We start from the raw sequence: 12172 nt of genomic DNA on the forward strand, positions 1-12172 counted from the left end.
GTTTGTGGAAAACCATGTTTCCGGGAATTCTCTTTCATGCCGCGCGTTTGCTTGCGCCATGATTTTCGCTGATGCCCGGTCAAATTTGTGCCCCTCTATAGTTTTCTCCCAGTTTGGCTGGTGTAATATTTGCTGCAGTCCTGCATTGATAAAGGTGATAGATTTTTCCAAAGGTGCTATCTTTTTACATTAAATCTCTAATTTTGTCTCTCATCTGCCTTGTTATGTTGTATGTAAAGTTTTTGTTTAAACTTTATTTAAAAAAACTCTTGAAAAATTATTGTAACGACTTTTCTCGCTTATTCCTGATCTTCTAAAAGGATTGATAATTACTAAGATCCAACACGCATAAAACAAGCAATTTGACCCACAGAGTCTGTACTATCATGATGCCAAATTAAATGAAACCTATCTGCCTGCACATTCAGCTACCCAAATGCCTCAGCCTTCACTATCAAGTTCCCCTCCACCCACTATTGTCTGTATTGTTTGTGTGAAAAAATACTCTGTGCATCTCCTTTAAGCTTTTCCAACCTGTACCTTAAGTTATGGTCTTTAGTATTTGACATTTCAACCATGGGAAGAAAAAAATTCTGATTGTCTAAACCTCTGATAAAAATTGGGGGGCTGCTTCATTGAGCGGCATCCTCCATAAATGGGACTTCCTGGTGGCCAAACATATTAATTCTGATTCTCATTCTGACATGTTGATCCAAAGCCTCCTCTTGTGACAAGATGAGGCTGCATTTAGGATTAAAGAGCAACACCTTATATTCCATCTGAGTAGCCTCCAACCAAATGGCATGAATATTGACTTCTCTTTCCAGTTAAAAAAAATTCCCTCCCCTCTCCTTCTATTCCCAACTCTGACCTTTCACTTCTCACCTGACCCTAGGTCCCCTCTTCCTTTCTTTTCTCCTACGGTCTACTCTCCTCTCCAGCTGTTGAACTTTCCCACTCACCTAACTTACCAACTTCCTTGCTGTCCTCCTTCCCCTCCCCCCCACCTTTGTATTCTGGCATCTTCCCACTTCCTTCTCGGTCCCAATGAAGGGTCCCAGCCTGAAAAGTCAATCATTTACTCTTTTCCATAGATGCTGCCTGACCTGCTGAGTTCCTCCAGCATTTTTTGTCTTTGCCGGATCGACCTCCACCTCCGAAGTTCCAGTGAAAACAATCCAGTTTTGTCCAGACTCCCCTTATAGCAAACACTCTCCAATCCAGGTAGCATCCCCGTGAACCTCTCCAATGATGCCACATGCTCCCTGGTATTGACTAAGAAGTGATTATTGACTTCAGGAAAAGGAAACCAAAGGTCCATGAGCCAGTCCTCATCAGGGAATCAGAGGTGGAGAGGGTTAACAACTTCAACTTCCTATGTGTTATTATTTTCCAAGGACCTGTCCTGGGCCCAGCACTTAAGTGCAATTAGGAAGAAAGCATGGTAGTGCCTCTACTTCCTTCGGAGTTTTTAGAGATTTGGATGACATCTAAAACTCTGACTCACTAATGTGTAGTGGAGAGTATATTGACTGACTGTGTCACAGCCTGGTATGGAAACACTAATGTCCTTAAATGGAAAATCTTACAAAATGCAATGGATATGGCCCAGTCCATCACACACAAAACTGTCCCAACCATTGAGCACATCTACATGAAACACTATTGCAGCAGGCGGAGCTAAGTAGTTATGGCGCCCAATGGCAACTCCTTTGCTTGTATCTTTGAAAACAGTTCTATTTCCATCTTTAATATCTCTATTTTTCCCTTTCAGCGTTCTTCTGAAGACCCAGACCTGGAGTTACACGCTGACTACGGTTCTTTGCGGGAATGGGACCATCTCTCAGGGTTCCACAATCGGCTGCTATTCGGCATGCCAAAGTCTCGGCCTAAGATTTCAGCATGGATTCAGAAGCTTGGGATCTCGAGGAACTGGAGACGGGCGGATCAAGGGTCGGTATCTCCATAGGAGACCTGGGTGTCATCGGGGGAGTCAGAACACCTGCTGCATGCCTGAGGTCCCGGGATCTTTGTGATCTTCAGGCACAGAGCTCGAAAAAAGCGATGTAACGGACTTTTAACATCGTAAACCAGTGAGTTGTTTGTTATCTCTCCCCGCTCGTTGGAAAATGGGTCACCTCTTTCTCCCTTATTAATGGAGTCAAAGAGAGAGAGCCTGCAGCATTTCGAATTATTGGGTGAAGAATGTAGTCTTTGGGGTAATTGCAAATTCTGTGTCATTGCTATTGCTTTGCTCACACTTCAGTGCTGGTAGCGGGTGCGCTTTATTTTTGCCAGTGGAGGGAGGGGGATTGCTGCTCGCTGCCACTTGCCGGAGGGAGGGGAGCTGGGGGGGGGGGGGACTTTGGGCTTCTAACATTTAACTGTTGTTCATTCTTGGGGCACTCCTCTTTTTGTGGATGGATACGAAGTAAAAGCATTTCAGGATGTATATTGTCTGCATTTCTCTGACACTAAATGAACCTTTGAAAACAGCATCCATTATCAGGGACCCCCACTACTGAGGATATGCTCTCTTTTCGCTGCTGCCATCAGGGACATAATGCCTCAGGACTCACACCACTAGGTTCAGGAACAGTTATTACCCCTCAACCATCAGGTTCTTGAACCAAAAGGAATAACTTCATTCAACTTTACTTGCCCCATCAATGAAGTGTTCCCACAACCAATGAACTCATTTTCAAGGACTCTTCATGAGAGGTTCTCAGTATTTATTGCTTATTTATTTATTATAGTTTCTTCTTTTTGCATCTGCACAGTTTGTCCTCTTCTGCACTCTGGCTAAACACCGAAACGGGTGGTCTTTCATTGATTCTGTTCTAGTTATCATCATATAAATTTGTTGAGTTATAACCACACAAAAAAAAAATTCAGGTTGTATGTGGTGACATATGTACTTTGATAATAAGTTATTTTGTACTTTGAACTGTAATGGGACAAACAGAACTATACACAGTAATATGGCCTGACCAAAGTTTTATACAATTTGAACATAAATTCCCGATTCTTAGGCTCTAATACCCTGAAGGTGCCATGAAATCACAGTGCCATTTCACACTACTGTCTCTAAATCATTTGATGCCCTTCAAATCTTAGGATTTAACAAAACCGAATTTTTTTTTAAAAAAAAATCACGTATTGGGTGTCACGGGTCCCATATGGCCTCGCCCTTCCTTTCCAAGCTGATTCTAGACTCCATAGCTAAGAAATAAGACATGGGAGCAGAACTGGGCCATTCAGCCCATTGAGTCTGCTCCATTCCACCATGGCTGATTTATTATCAATATCAACACCATTTTCCTTCCTTCTCCTGGTAGCCTCTGATGCCCTTGCTAATCAAGAACCTATCAAACTCCACTTTAAATACACCCAATGACCTGGTCTCCACGGCCATCTGTGGCAATGAATTCCACAGGTTCATCATCCTCTGGCTAACAAAATTCCTCCTCAATGTCTGTTCTAAAGGCACATTGGGCCCTCTGGTCTGAGACTCCCCTACTGTAGCAAAATCCACGGCACACTACCGTCTTCTAATATTCAATAGGTTTTAAAGTGATTCCCCCATTCCTCTAAACTCCAGTGAGCACAGGCACAAAGGCATCAAACACTCCTCATATGTTAACGCTTTAATTCCCAGAGATTCTCGAGACCCTTTCCAATGCCAGCATATCCTTTCTCAAATAAGGGGCCCATAACTGCTCAGAATATTCCAAATGCAGCCTGACCTATCCTTACAAAGAAGGAAAATAAGTTTTAAAAAAGGTAGAGAGGGCTGTGGTCTGGGCAGGTTGATGGGAATTGGCAGTTTAAATGGTTCAGAACGGATCAGATGGGCCAAAGAGCAATGTCTCTGCACTGTACTTTTCTGTGATTCTACCGGAGGGTTCTTGACGACAAAATGAGGGACTATCACTTAAAAATGAGGTGTGTCTGAGTTTCTTCTTGCAGTGCTTGGCATTCTCCTGCAGAAGCCTGTGGAAGCTGGAAGCGGAGGTAGCAGATTGAGAGCTTAGGGAACTGTCACAGAAGAGAAGTCAAGGACAGGGACGGATCAGAAATATCGCATGGAATGGTGGGAAAGGCTTGAGAAAACAAATGGTCTACTCTCTGCTCCAACTTCCACGTGCATACTTACCATCCGAAGCATTTTACTTGTTCATTCAGATATTGTTGGAATTCACTTTAAATACTCTTTCTAAATTTTATACAAGTTAATGTAAGGCTAAAGTCAGACTTCGATCATAATTTGTATCTTTGTTTTTAGCACACATGTGTTTTTCACAGTACGAGGTGTTTTGATCCTGCTTGCTGGCAGAAAGTGGTATAGCAGATAACCTAACGGCTTATCACCTTTCTCATTTTTCACTGGCAAAGTGTTAGCACGTTCCCCAGGTGATGTAATTGTACAACAGGTTTATTCTTAACTAAGCAATCTGGATTACAGTCTAGATTTATTCTGGATTACAAAGGCGATGGATTTTTCAGAGACGCTATCTTCTCTCTTCACTGAATCTACCGAATCTCTGTTTTGCTTCTCATTCTCAGCTCTTCACTTAGTTTCAAACGCTTATACCACTCTTTAAACTTTAGAATAAACATCATTAAGAGTTAAAACTCCCTGCCATTCCTGACCCACAGAAGAATCCCAAGGATCAGAAAAATAACAGCGATCCAACAAGATACAGCGTGGACTGAGCCCTTTGAGCTATGCCACCCAGCAACCCACTGACCTAACCCTAGGGTAATCACTGGACAATTTACCATGACCAATTAACCTGCTAACAGATGTGACTTTGGACTGTGGGAGGAAACCAGAGCACCTAGAGAAAACCCACACATTCCATGGGGAGGATGTACAAACTCCTTACAGGTGACGTTGGAATTGAACACTGACCCCGAGATGTAACAGCATGGCACTACAAGCTAGGCTTTCCGACGCCCTGAGCTGCAAAAGCATGGCGTTAACCACTATGCTTTCCGACACCCCAAACTGTAACAGCGTCCCACTAACTGCTCAGCTTTCTGACCCCCCCCCGAGCTGCAAAAGCATCTTGCTAACTGCTACGCTTTCTGACACCGAGCTGTAACAACGTCCCATGAACCACTTTGCTTTCTGACAGCAAGCTGTATCAGTGTCCTGCTATCCGCTATCATTTCCAGCGCCCGAGCTGCAGTGCCCCACTATTCGTTACACTTTCCAACACCCTGAGCTGTCCCACTAACTGCTAAGCTTTACAACAGCTTACTCTTTCCAACACCCTGAGATGCAACAGCATCACACTAACCGCTACGCTTTCCCACACCGAGCTGTAACAGCATCCTGTGAACTGCTATGCTTTCTGCCACCTTGAGCTGCAATGGCATCCTGCTAACCGCTACATTTTCCGACACTGAGCCTTAACAGTGTCCCACTATCCATTATGTTTTCCGACACCCCGAGCTGTCACAACATTGCACCAACTGCTAATCTTTTGACGACCTGAGCTGTAACAACATCCGGCTAACCACTACTCTTTCCAATGCCCCAAGATGTACGGCATCCCACGAACTGCTACACTTTCCGACGCTCAATTGAGGCGATACATTTTGTATTGCTGTATCATCTCAAACAATATCAAATAGCACCAGGATCTTTTCTCCTACAGTTCCACCTGCGTTAAATGCTATACATATGAGCCAGCAACTGGGAGATCTGTGGGATAGGTTCACATTTTCTACCACCTGGGAACTCAGCTCACAGCTACATTTGTGACTGCACACACCGTTCTGGTGATGAACCCTTTAAAGAAATGGAATCCTGTTGTAAGACACAGGAGCCTAAAAAAATCTACACTCAAATTTTTTAAGTAAGATTAAGCCAACAGAGGGAGGCTGACTTCTGTGATGTGCTGAGCTGTGTCCGCAAGTTTCTTGCGGTCACGGGCAGAGCAGCCATACAAAGCCATGTTGCATCTGGACAGGACGCTTTGAATGGTGTATCTGTAAACATCCCTTCCACCATCAGATTTCTGAACAGTTCATGAATCCATGAATATTACTTCTTCATTCCTACCTTACGTTATTTTTTGTAACGTTAAATAATTTTCATGTGTTGCATCAGACCTCTGCCACAAAATAACAAATTTCACAAATGCATCGAGGGGAGATGAAATTTTGTAAAATATTGGATGAAAGTGTGAACGGCTCTTTGAGAGCTCAGAGAATGTAAGGTGTCTGTACAAGTTAAACACTGTAGGATTGGTAATGCCTGATGCTTATTATCAGTAGCTGGAGTCTTCCTTGGCCTCAGGGCACAAGTGGCATGAGGATGTCTAACGATGGACATGGATTGTTTAAATGAAAGAAACCATGCTGAGATAGTGGCATGAGAGCAAGAAACCAAAGTGTGGCTCTGCATGTTTCTCAAGGATTATGGGTTGAACTCCTATTCATTGAGGTACCTTTCCCTTGATTCTTGGGATTTCGGCTAGACCAAAGAATCGTGATCGATTGGTACCTAGACCCAGAGCCAGGGTGTTTTCACATGTCGGAATATGAAGTTCCCCCAACAACAGCAACAATCAAGTGGAGACTAAGAATCATGAGCCCTGAAATCTTTGTAATTTACCACGTAGTATTTAGTGTGGTTTATTTGTGCTTTTGGTTTTGTGATAAAATAGGCTTAAGTTATTTTGCTGGGCTTCTGCACTTATTACATTTCCTGGACACTCAAACTAGTTTGGGTCTGATCAACCTAGCCCAGGGGCCGGCAACCCGCGGCTCCAGAGCCGCATGCAGCTTTTTCATCTCTGTGCTGCAGCTCCCCGTGGCTTTGGAAAATAAATGATGAGCATTTAATTAAAATGTATTTTATGTTAGTTTGTTAGTTTTTGAAATGTAATTCGAAATTTGAAGATTATGGTGATCTTGTACAATCTAAATAAAACGTTGTGGCGACCCCATTTCCTGGCACATCCGAACCGGCTCACAATTAGCCACCGTTCCGGCTAAGGGAGATAGCCTACGGGGGTTTGTGAGTACGTGTCTTTTGGAGCATCCGCGCCCACGGGGGGCGGGTTGAGGGAGGCTTTAAAGCAAGGCTGTTTAGTTCGAATAAAGTTATCTTTGACTGCAGTGTCGTTATTTTAGCGCTGCGTGTAGCACACCGTTACAACGTGTTTTTTATCGCTATTAATATACATCACCACTGCCAATGCCTGACACCCGCCAGTGCGCGATTTCTTTTAATTTTTCGATCCAAGGTAGGCTAACTATGGAGTAACCTTCAACCCAACGTCTTTTTTTCGGAGTTCAAAATGTTTTTGCTGCATGCAGAAATGTAGTTTCGTTTTCTCTGCAGGAGTTCATCAATTTCATAAATGCAACACTTTATAGTTTGTTTATACATAGCATAAAGGCAAAAAAAAACGTTGTATGCAGTGTTATTTCATTTTAAATGTCAAACGGGTTTTGTGGCTCCCAGTGTTTTCTGTGGGAAATGGGTCCATATGGCTCTTTCAGTGGTAAAGGTTGCCGACCCCTGACCTAGCCCATTACAACAACATACATCAGTGACAATAAACTCAATTCCTGCCTGTATTTTTAAACAGGGGAGTTTCTACTTTCATGATCATCTGTTATGCCTTGACAATATTCCAGATTTAAAATCACTTTCTTTTCTAAATGATGGTTCAGCACTGATTGGGGAAGAGGGAGAAGGAAAGACCCCAACTTTACCTTCATCGGTCGTGGCAGACCTGAGGGGTTCCTCTCTCCGTACGACGGTGTCGCAGCCCAGCACCGTCACCTGAGTGCATTTGCCGTACAGGTCGACGACTGCCCACACCTTTGAGGGCAAACCCAGGGCAGCGACCCCGCAGTCCCGGCCATTCACCCACAGGTGGAGCTCGCCGCTGGCTGTCCGCTGGATGCCCACCTTGTCGCCCTCGCTCAGCTGGTCCAGGTCCTGCCCGTACTCCTCCAGCACTGAGCGGCCGTCCCGCAGCACTGAGCACCCCGAGATGATCCACGAGCCGCCCTTCAGTCCGGTGGCGCTGCTGGGGAAGTCCAGGGTGCTGGGGTCCAATGCGGTCACCCCAATCTCAATCGAGCCGCTCCAGGAATTCACCTGGGGGGGGGGGGAGAGACAGAAACAGTCAAAGGACTCACTACAGCAAGTAGAACAGATTATAGAACAGAGGAGTCCACCTCCTCCACCCTATCACCCTCCCTAATTTCCCACCACCCCCTCAACAACTTCAGCATTCACTAATTCTCATCTATGCACCACGGCTTGCTATGGTAACTACTCTGCCCAAGGCTGTGAGATGGAAACACAGCTCAGCACATCACGGAAACCAGGTTTCCCTCCACGATCTGTCTACACTTGCTGCTGCCTCAACATAATCAAGGACCCCCCCCCCCCCCCCACCCTTGTCATTCCCTCTTCTGCCTCCCCCCACATTGGGCAGCAGGTAGAACAGCTTGAAAACCTGTAGCACCAAGCTCAAGGACAGTTTCTATCATAGGGGAGTGGAAAAGGCGGTGGTATGCCAAGGCACAATTGATTCACTGCTGCTCTCCCTCATTGTTGTTCAATTCTAACCTGGGAAAATATAGTTACCAGCCATTTTCAGGCACAGAATTCCTTTGTCATCTGGTCTCTTCCTGTAGTGTATTTTTGTAAATACTTTGTTTTCTATCATTGACTAGTGTTATGAGTGATGAACAAACCTGATGGTCAATGGGGTGCAGAGTTAACCATTCCCAACCCCCCTCCTGGAACTACGAACTATTGCTGTTGTTATGCTGCTCATGAGAGAGAGGGGGAGAGAGAGGGAAGGGGGGAGGGAGGAGGGAGGAGGGAGGAGGGAGGAGGGAGGAGGGAGGGGGGAGGGGGAGGGGGAGGGGGAGGGGGAGGGGGAGGGGGAGGGGGAGGGGGAGGGGGAGGGGGAGGGGGAGGGGGAGGAGGGGGAGGGGGAGGGGAGGGGAGGGGAGGGGAGGGGGAGGGAGAGGGAGAGGGAGAGGGAGAGGGAGAGGGAGAGGGAGGAGGGAGGAGGGAGGAGGGAGGAGGGAGGAGGGAGGAGGGAGGAGGGAGGAGGGAGGAGGGAGGAGGGAGGAGGGAGGAGGGAGGGGGAGGGGGAGGGGGAGGGGGAGGGGGAGGGGGAGGGGGAGGGGGAGGGGGAGGGGGAGGGGGAGGGGGAGGGGGAGGGGGAGGGGGAGGGGGAGGGGGAGGGGGAGGGGGAGGGGGAGGGGGAGGGGGAGGGGGGGGGAGGGGGAGGGGGAGGGGGAGGGGGAGGGGGAGGGGGAGGGGGAGGAGGGGGAGGGGGAGGGGGAGGGGAGGGGAGGGGAGGGGGAGGGAGAGGGAGAGGGAGAGGGAGAGGGAGAGGGAGAGGGAGAGGGAGAGGGAGAGGGAGAGGGAGAGGGAGAGGGAGAGGGAGAGGGAGAGGGAGAGGGAGAGGGAGAGGGAGAGGGAGAGGGAGAGGGAGAGGGAGAGGGAGAGGGAGAGAGAGAGAGAGACAGACAGACAAGAACATCTGCTACAGATAAGAGGGGGAGAGAGACTGTTGATTTACTGTATTATGACTCTTCCTGGATTATTTACCCTCCACTGCAAGGACTTTATGTTGCTCGTTAACATTCCTCAGGAGATAGCAGGAGTGGCCTGATTTGACAGACACAGTCATTCAGAGTTGCTGGATAGCTGAGACCCCGTGAGTGGGGATAAAAGACAGGTCTGGAGAGACACCCTTCAGACACAACAGTGGACACTGACTGAGTGTTGGGAACCCACAGAAAGGTGGGGGCTTCGAAGACCGAACCAGGAGATCAGTCAGTAAGGCTCACAGTGTTACAGCAGGGCCGGTGGGGACTTGTGTGTGTGTCCACTCATGCCAGAGTGACAAGTCCACCACAGAAGAACGGTCTAGCTGAAGACCAGAGGGGTCATAACTGAATGACCACAACGATACAACGGATTAAGAAAGCAACGGAAGGTTTGGCTGCTGTTGCTGTTACATCTCACTCACTCTCTCTCTCCAACGATTTCAATATAACAACCATAACGACCTCAGCATTTATGAACTGAACTCTATACTTTCCTATGACAATTCATTTACCCCTAGACATCGATAGAGCTTGTTTATTACTGATTATTATTATTCCTACACTTTTAGGTTTATTACTGCTAACTTGTTTTATATGTATATTTGCATTTTTGATATTGTATTGTGTAGTTTACTAATAAACACCTTTAGTTTGGTACCACCAGACTCCAACGGATTCTTCTTTCTCTGCTGGTTAGACACCCAGTTACAGGGTACGTAACACTAGCTTTGCAACTATTCTAATCCATTACACTGGACCACAAAGATTTTGCTTCTTGAATACTTTTGGGTATATCTTACAGATTTTGAAACTCATCATGAAATGTTCCTATTACACACCATTTCTCTGAAATCACCTATATCTGTTATTTCAATTCGTAACTCAAATCAATTAAAATGTTGTCCACAATGCAAGCTGAAAAGTTTTGTGTCTTGTCCAGGCATGTCTGGGCATGCTGAGACAGGGCAGATGCTGCATGGCAGGACAGGTTTTAGAAAGGCTACAAAAGCATCATGCACACAACCGTGTGTCCGTGCATTGTGTTTACATTTATATAGGTTTGCAATCACGTTGATGCGCATTGTATATTGTGTGTACTCATTACAATAAAGTAATTGCATTTTTAGGTTAACTTGTGATAGCAAAATGTCTCACCAATATTTGTGGCGAATATATGCTTAAATCTCAAAGAAGAGCACGACTCTTATTAAGAAAACCTAAGAGTTTAAAATTGGTGACCATGACAAAGCCTGGGCTCCTCACTTTTGCATTCCCATTTAGACAGCTTCCCTTCAAATCTCGGCACTTGTCAGCGATGAGCATGGCGAAAGATTTCACCAGGACACCGTGGTCGTGCAGGAAGTGCATCAGGGTAACTGAAATCCATCAATGCCGGCTGATTATTGTTGGACTTAAGCCGGAAGCCTTAGACACCAAGAATAAACGAAAAACATCAAAGCATTTTTAGCTTAGTTAAGTAATGCAAAGCGTCAGTGCTGTTATGCAATTATGCATTACATTCAACAACAGTTAATCTTTTCTTTCACCAAATTCCTACATGATAAAGTAGTCTGAAATTATATTTGTGTTCAACTTCAAATGGTCTATAATAAACAAAAAATTTTCAGAGACAGCAAATAATTTATAAAATAATTGCTGTTCAGTGAAATCAATGAAGATTCTTGCCCAATCTATACCTTTGACTTTTCCTCATGAACAAGTCAGATCAGATCCATTTATTATTGTATACACCAGAGTGCAATGAAATTTCCTGCTTGCATGAAGCTTACAGAATAAACAGCACATCTGGGAAATAGAATGACAACGGTGCAGAGGCTGTAAGGAATCTAGCAACACAAAAATGTGACAATATGGAAGACCCTGACAGCAACACTGAGAAGGGGGATCAAATCAAGTTTATTGCCATTTAACAATATACGCGTATATAGAAACATAGAAACCTTCAGCACAATACAGGCCCTTCGGCCCACAAAACTGTGCCAAACATGTCCTTACCTTAGAAATTACCTAGGGTTACCCCTCTTTTTCTGAGCTCCATGTACCTGTCCAGGAGTCTCTTAAAAGACCCTATTGTATCCACCACCACCACCGTCGCCGGCAGCCCATTCCATCCACTCACCACTCTGCATAAAAAAACTTAACCTTGATATCTCCTTTGTAGCTACTGTAAAATTGTGCCCTCTCATGCTAGCCATTCCAGCCCTGGGAAAAAGCCTCTGACTATCCACACAATCAATGCCTCTCATCATCTTATACACCTCTTTCAGGTCATCTCTCATCATCTGTCACTCGAAGGAGAAAAGGCCAAGTTCACTCAACCTATCCTTATAAGATATGCTCCCCAATCCAGGCAACATCCTTGTAAATCTCCTCTGCACACTTTCTATGGTTTCCACATTCTTCCTGTAGTGAGGCGACCAGAACTGAGCTCAGTACTCCAAGTGGGGTCTGACCAGGGTCCTGAATAGCTCCAACATTACCTCTCAGCTCCTAAACTCAATCCCATAGTTGATGCATCATATGCTTTCTTAACCACAGAGTCAAC

General features: G+C 45.6%; 1 protein-coding gene across 2 annotated transcripts in view; it reads right to left on the bottom strand.

Moving 5' to 3' along the window:
- Positions 1-12172, bottom strand: part of neurl4 (neuralized E3 ubiquitin protein ligase 4) — a 126072-nt gene that overhangs the window by 98337 nt on the left and 15563 nt on the right. For both annotated transcript variants that reach the window (XM_059974987.1, XM_059974986.1), the window contains exon 2: positions 7738-8128. In XM_059974987.1, coding sequence (XP_059830970.1) covers positions 7738-8128 — 391 coding nt within the window. The remainder of the gene's footprint in view (positions 1-7737; positions 8129-12172) is intronic.

The sequence above is a fragment of the Hypanus sabinus genome, chromosome 7 (assembly GCF_030144855.1).
Source record: "Hypanus sabinus isolate sHypSab1 chromosome 7, sHypSab1.hap1, whole genome shotgun sequence".
NCBI classification, from domain to species: Eukaryota; Metazoa; Chordata; class Chondrichthyes; order Myliobatiformes; family Dasyatidae; genus Hypanus; species Hypanus sabinus.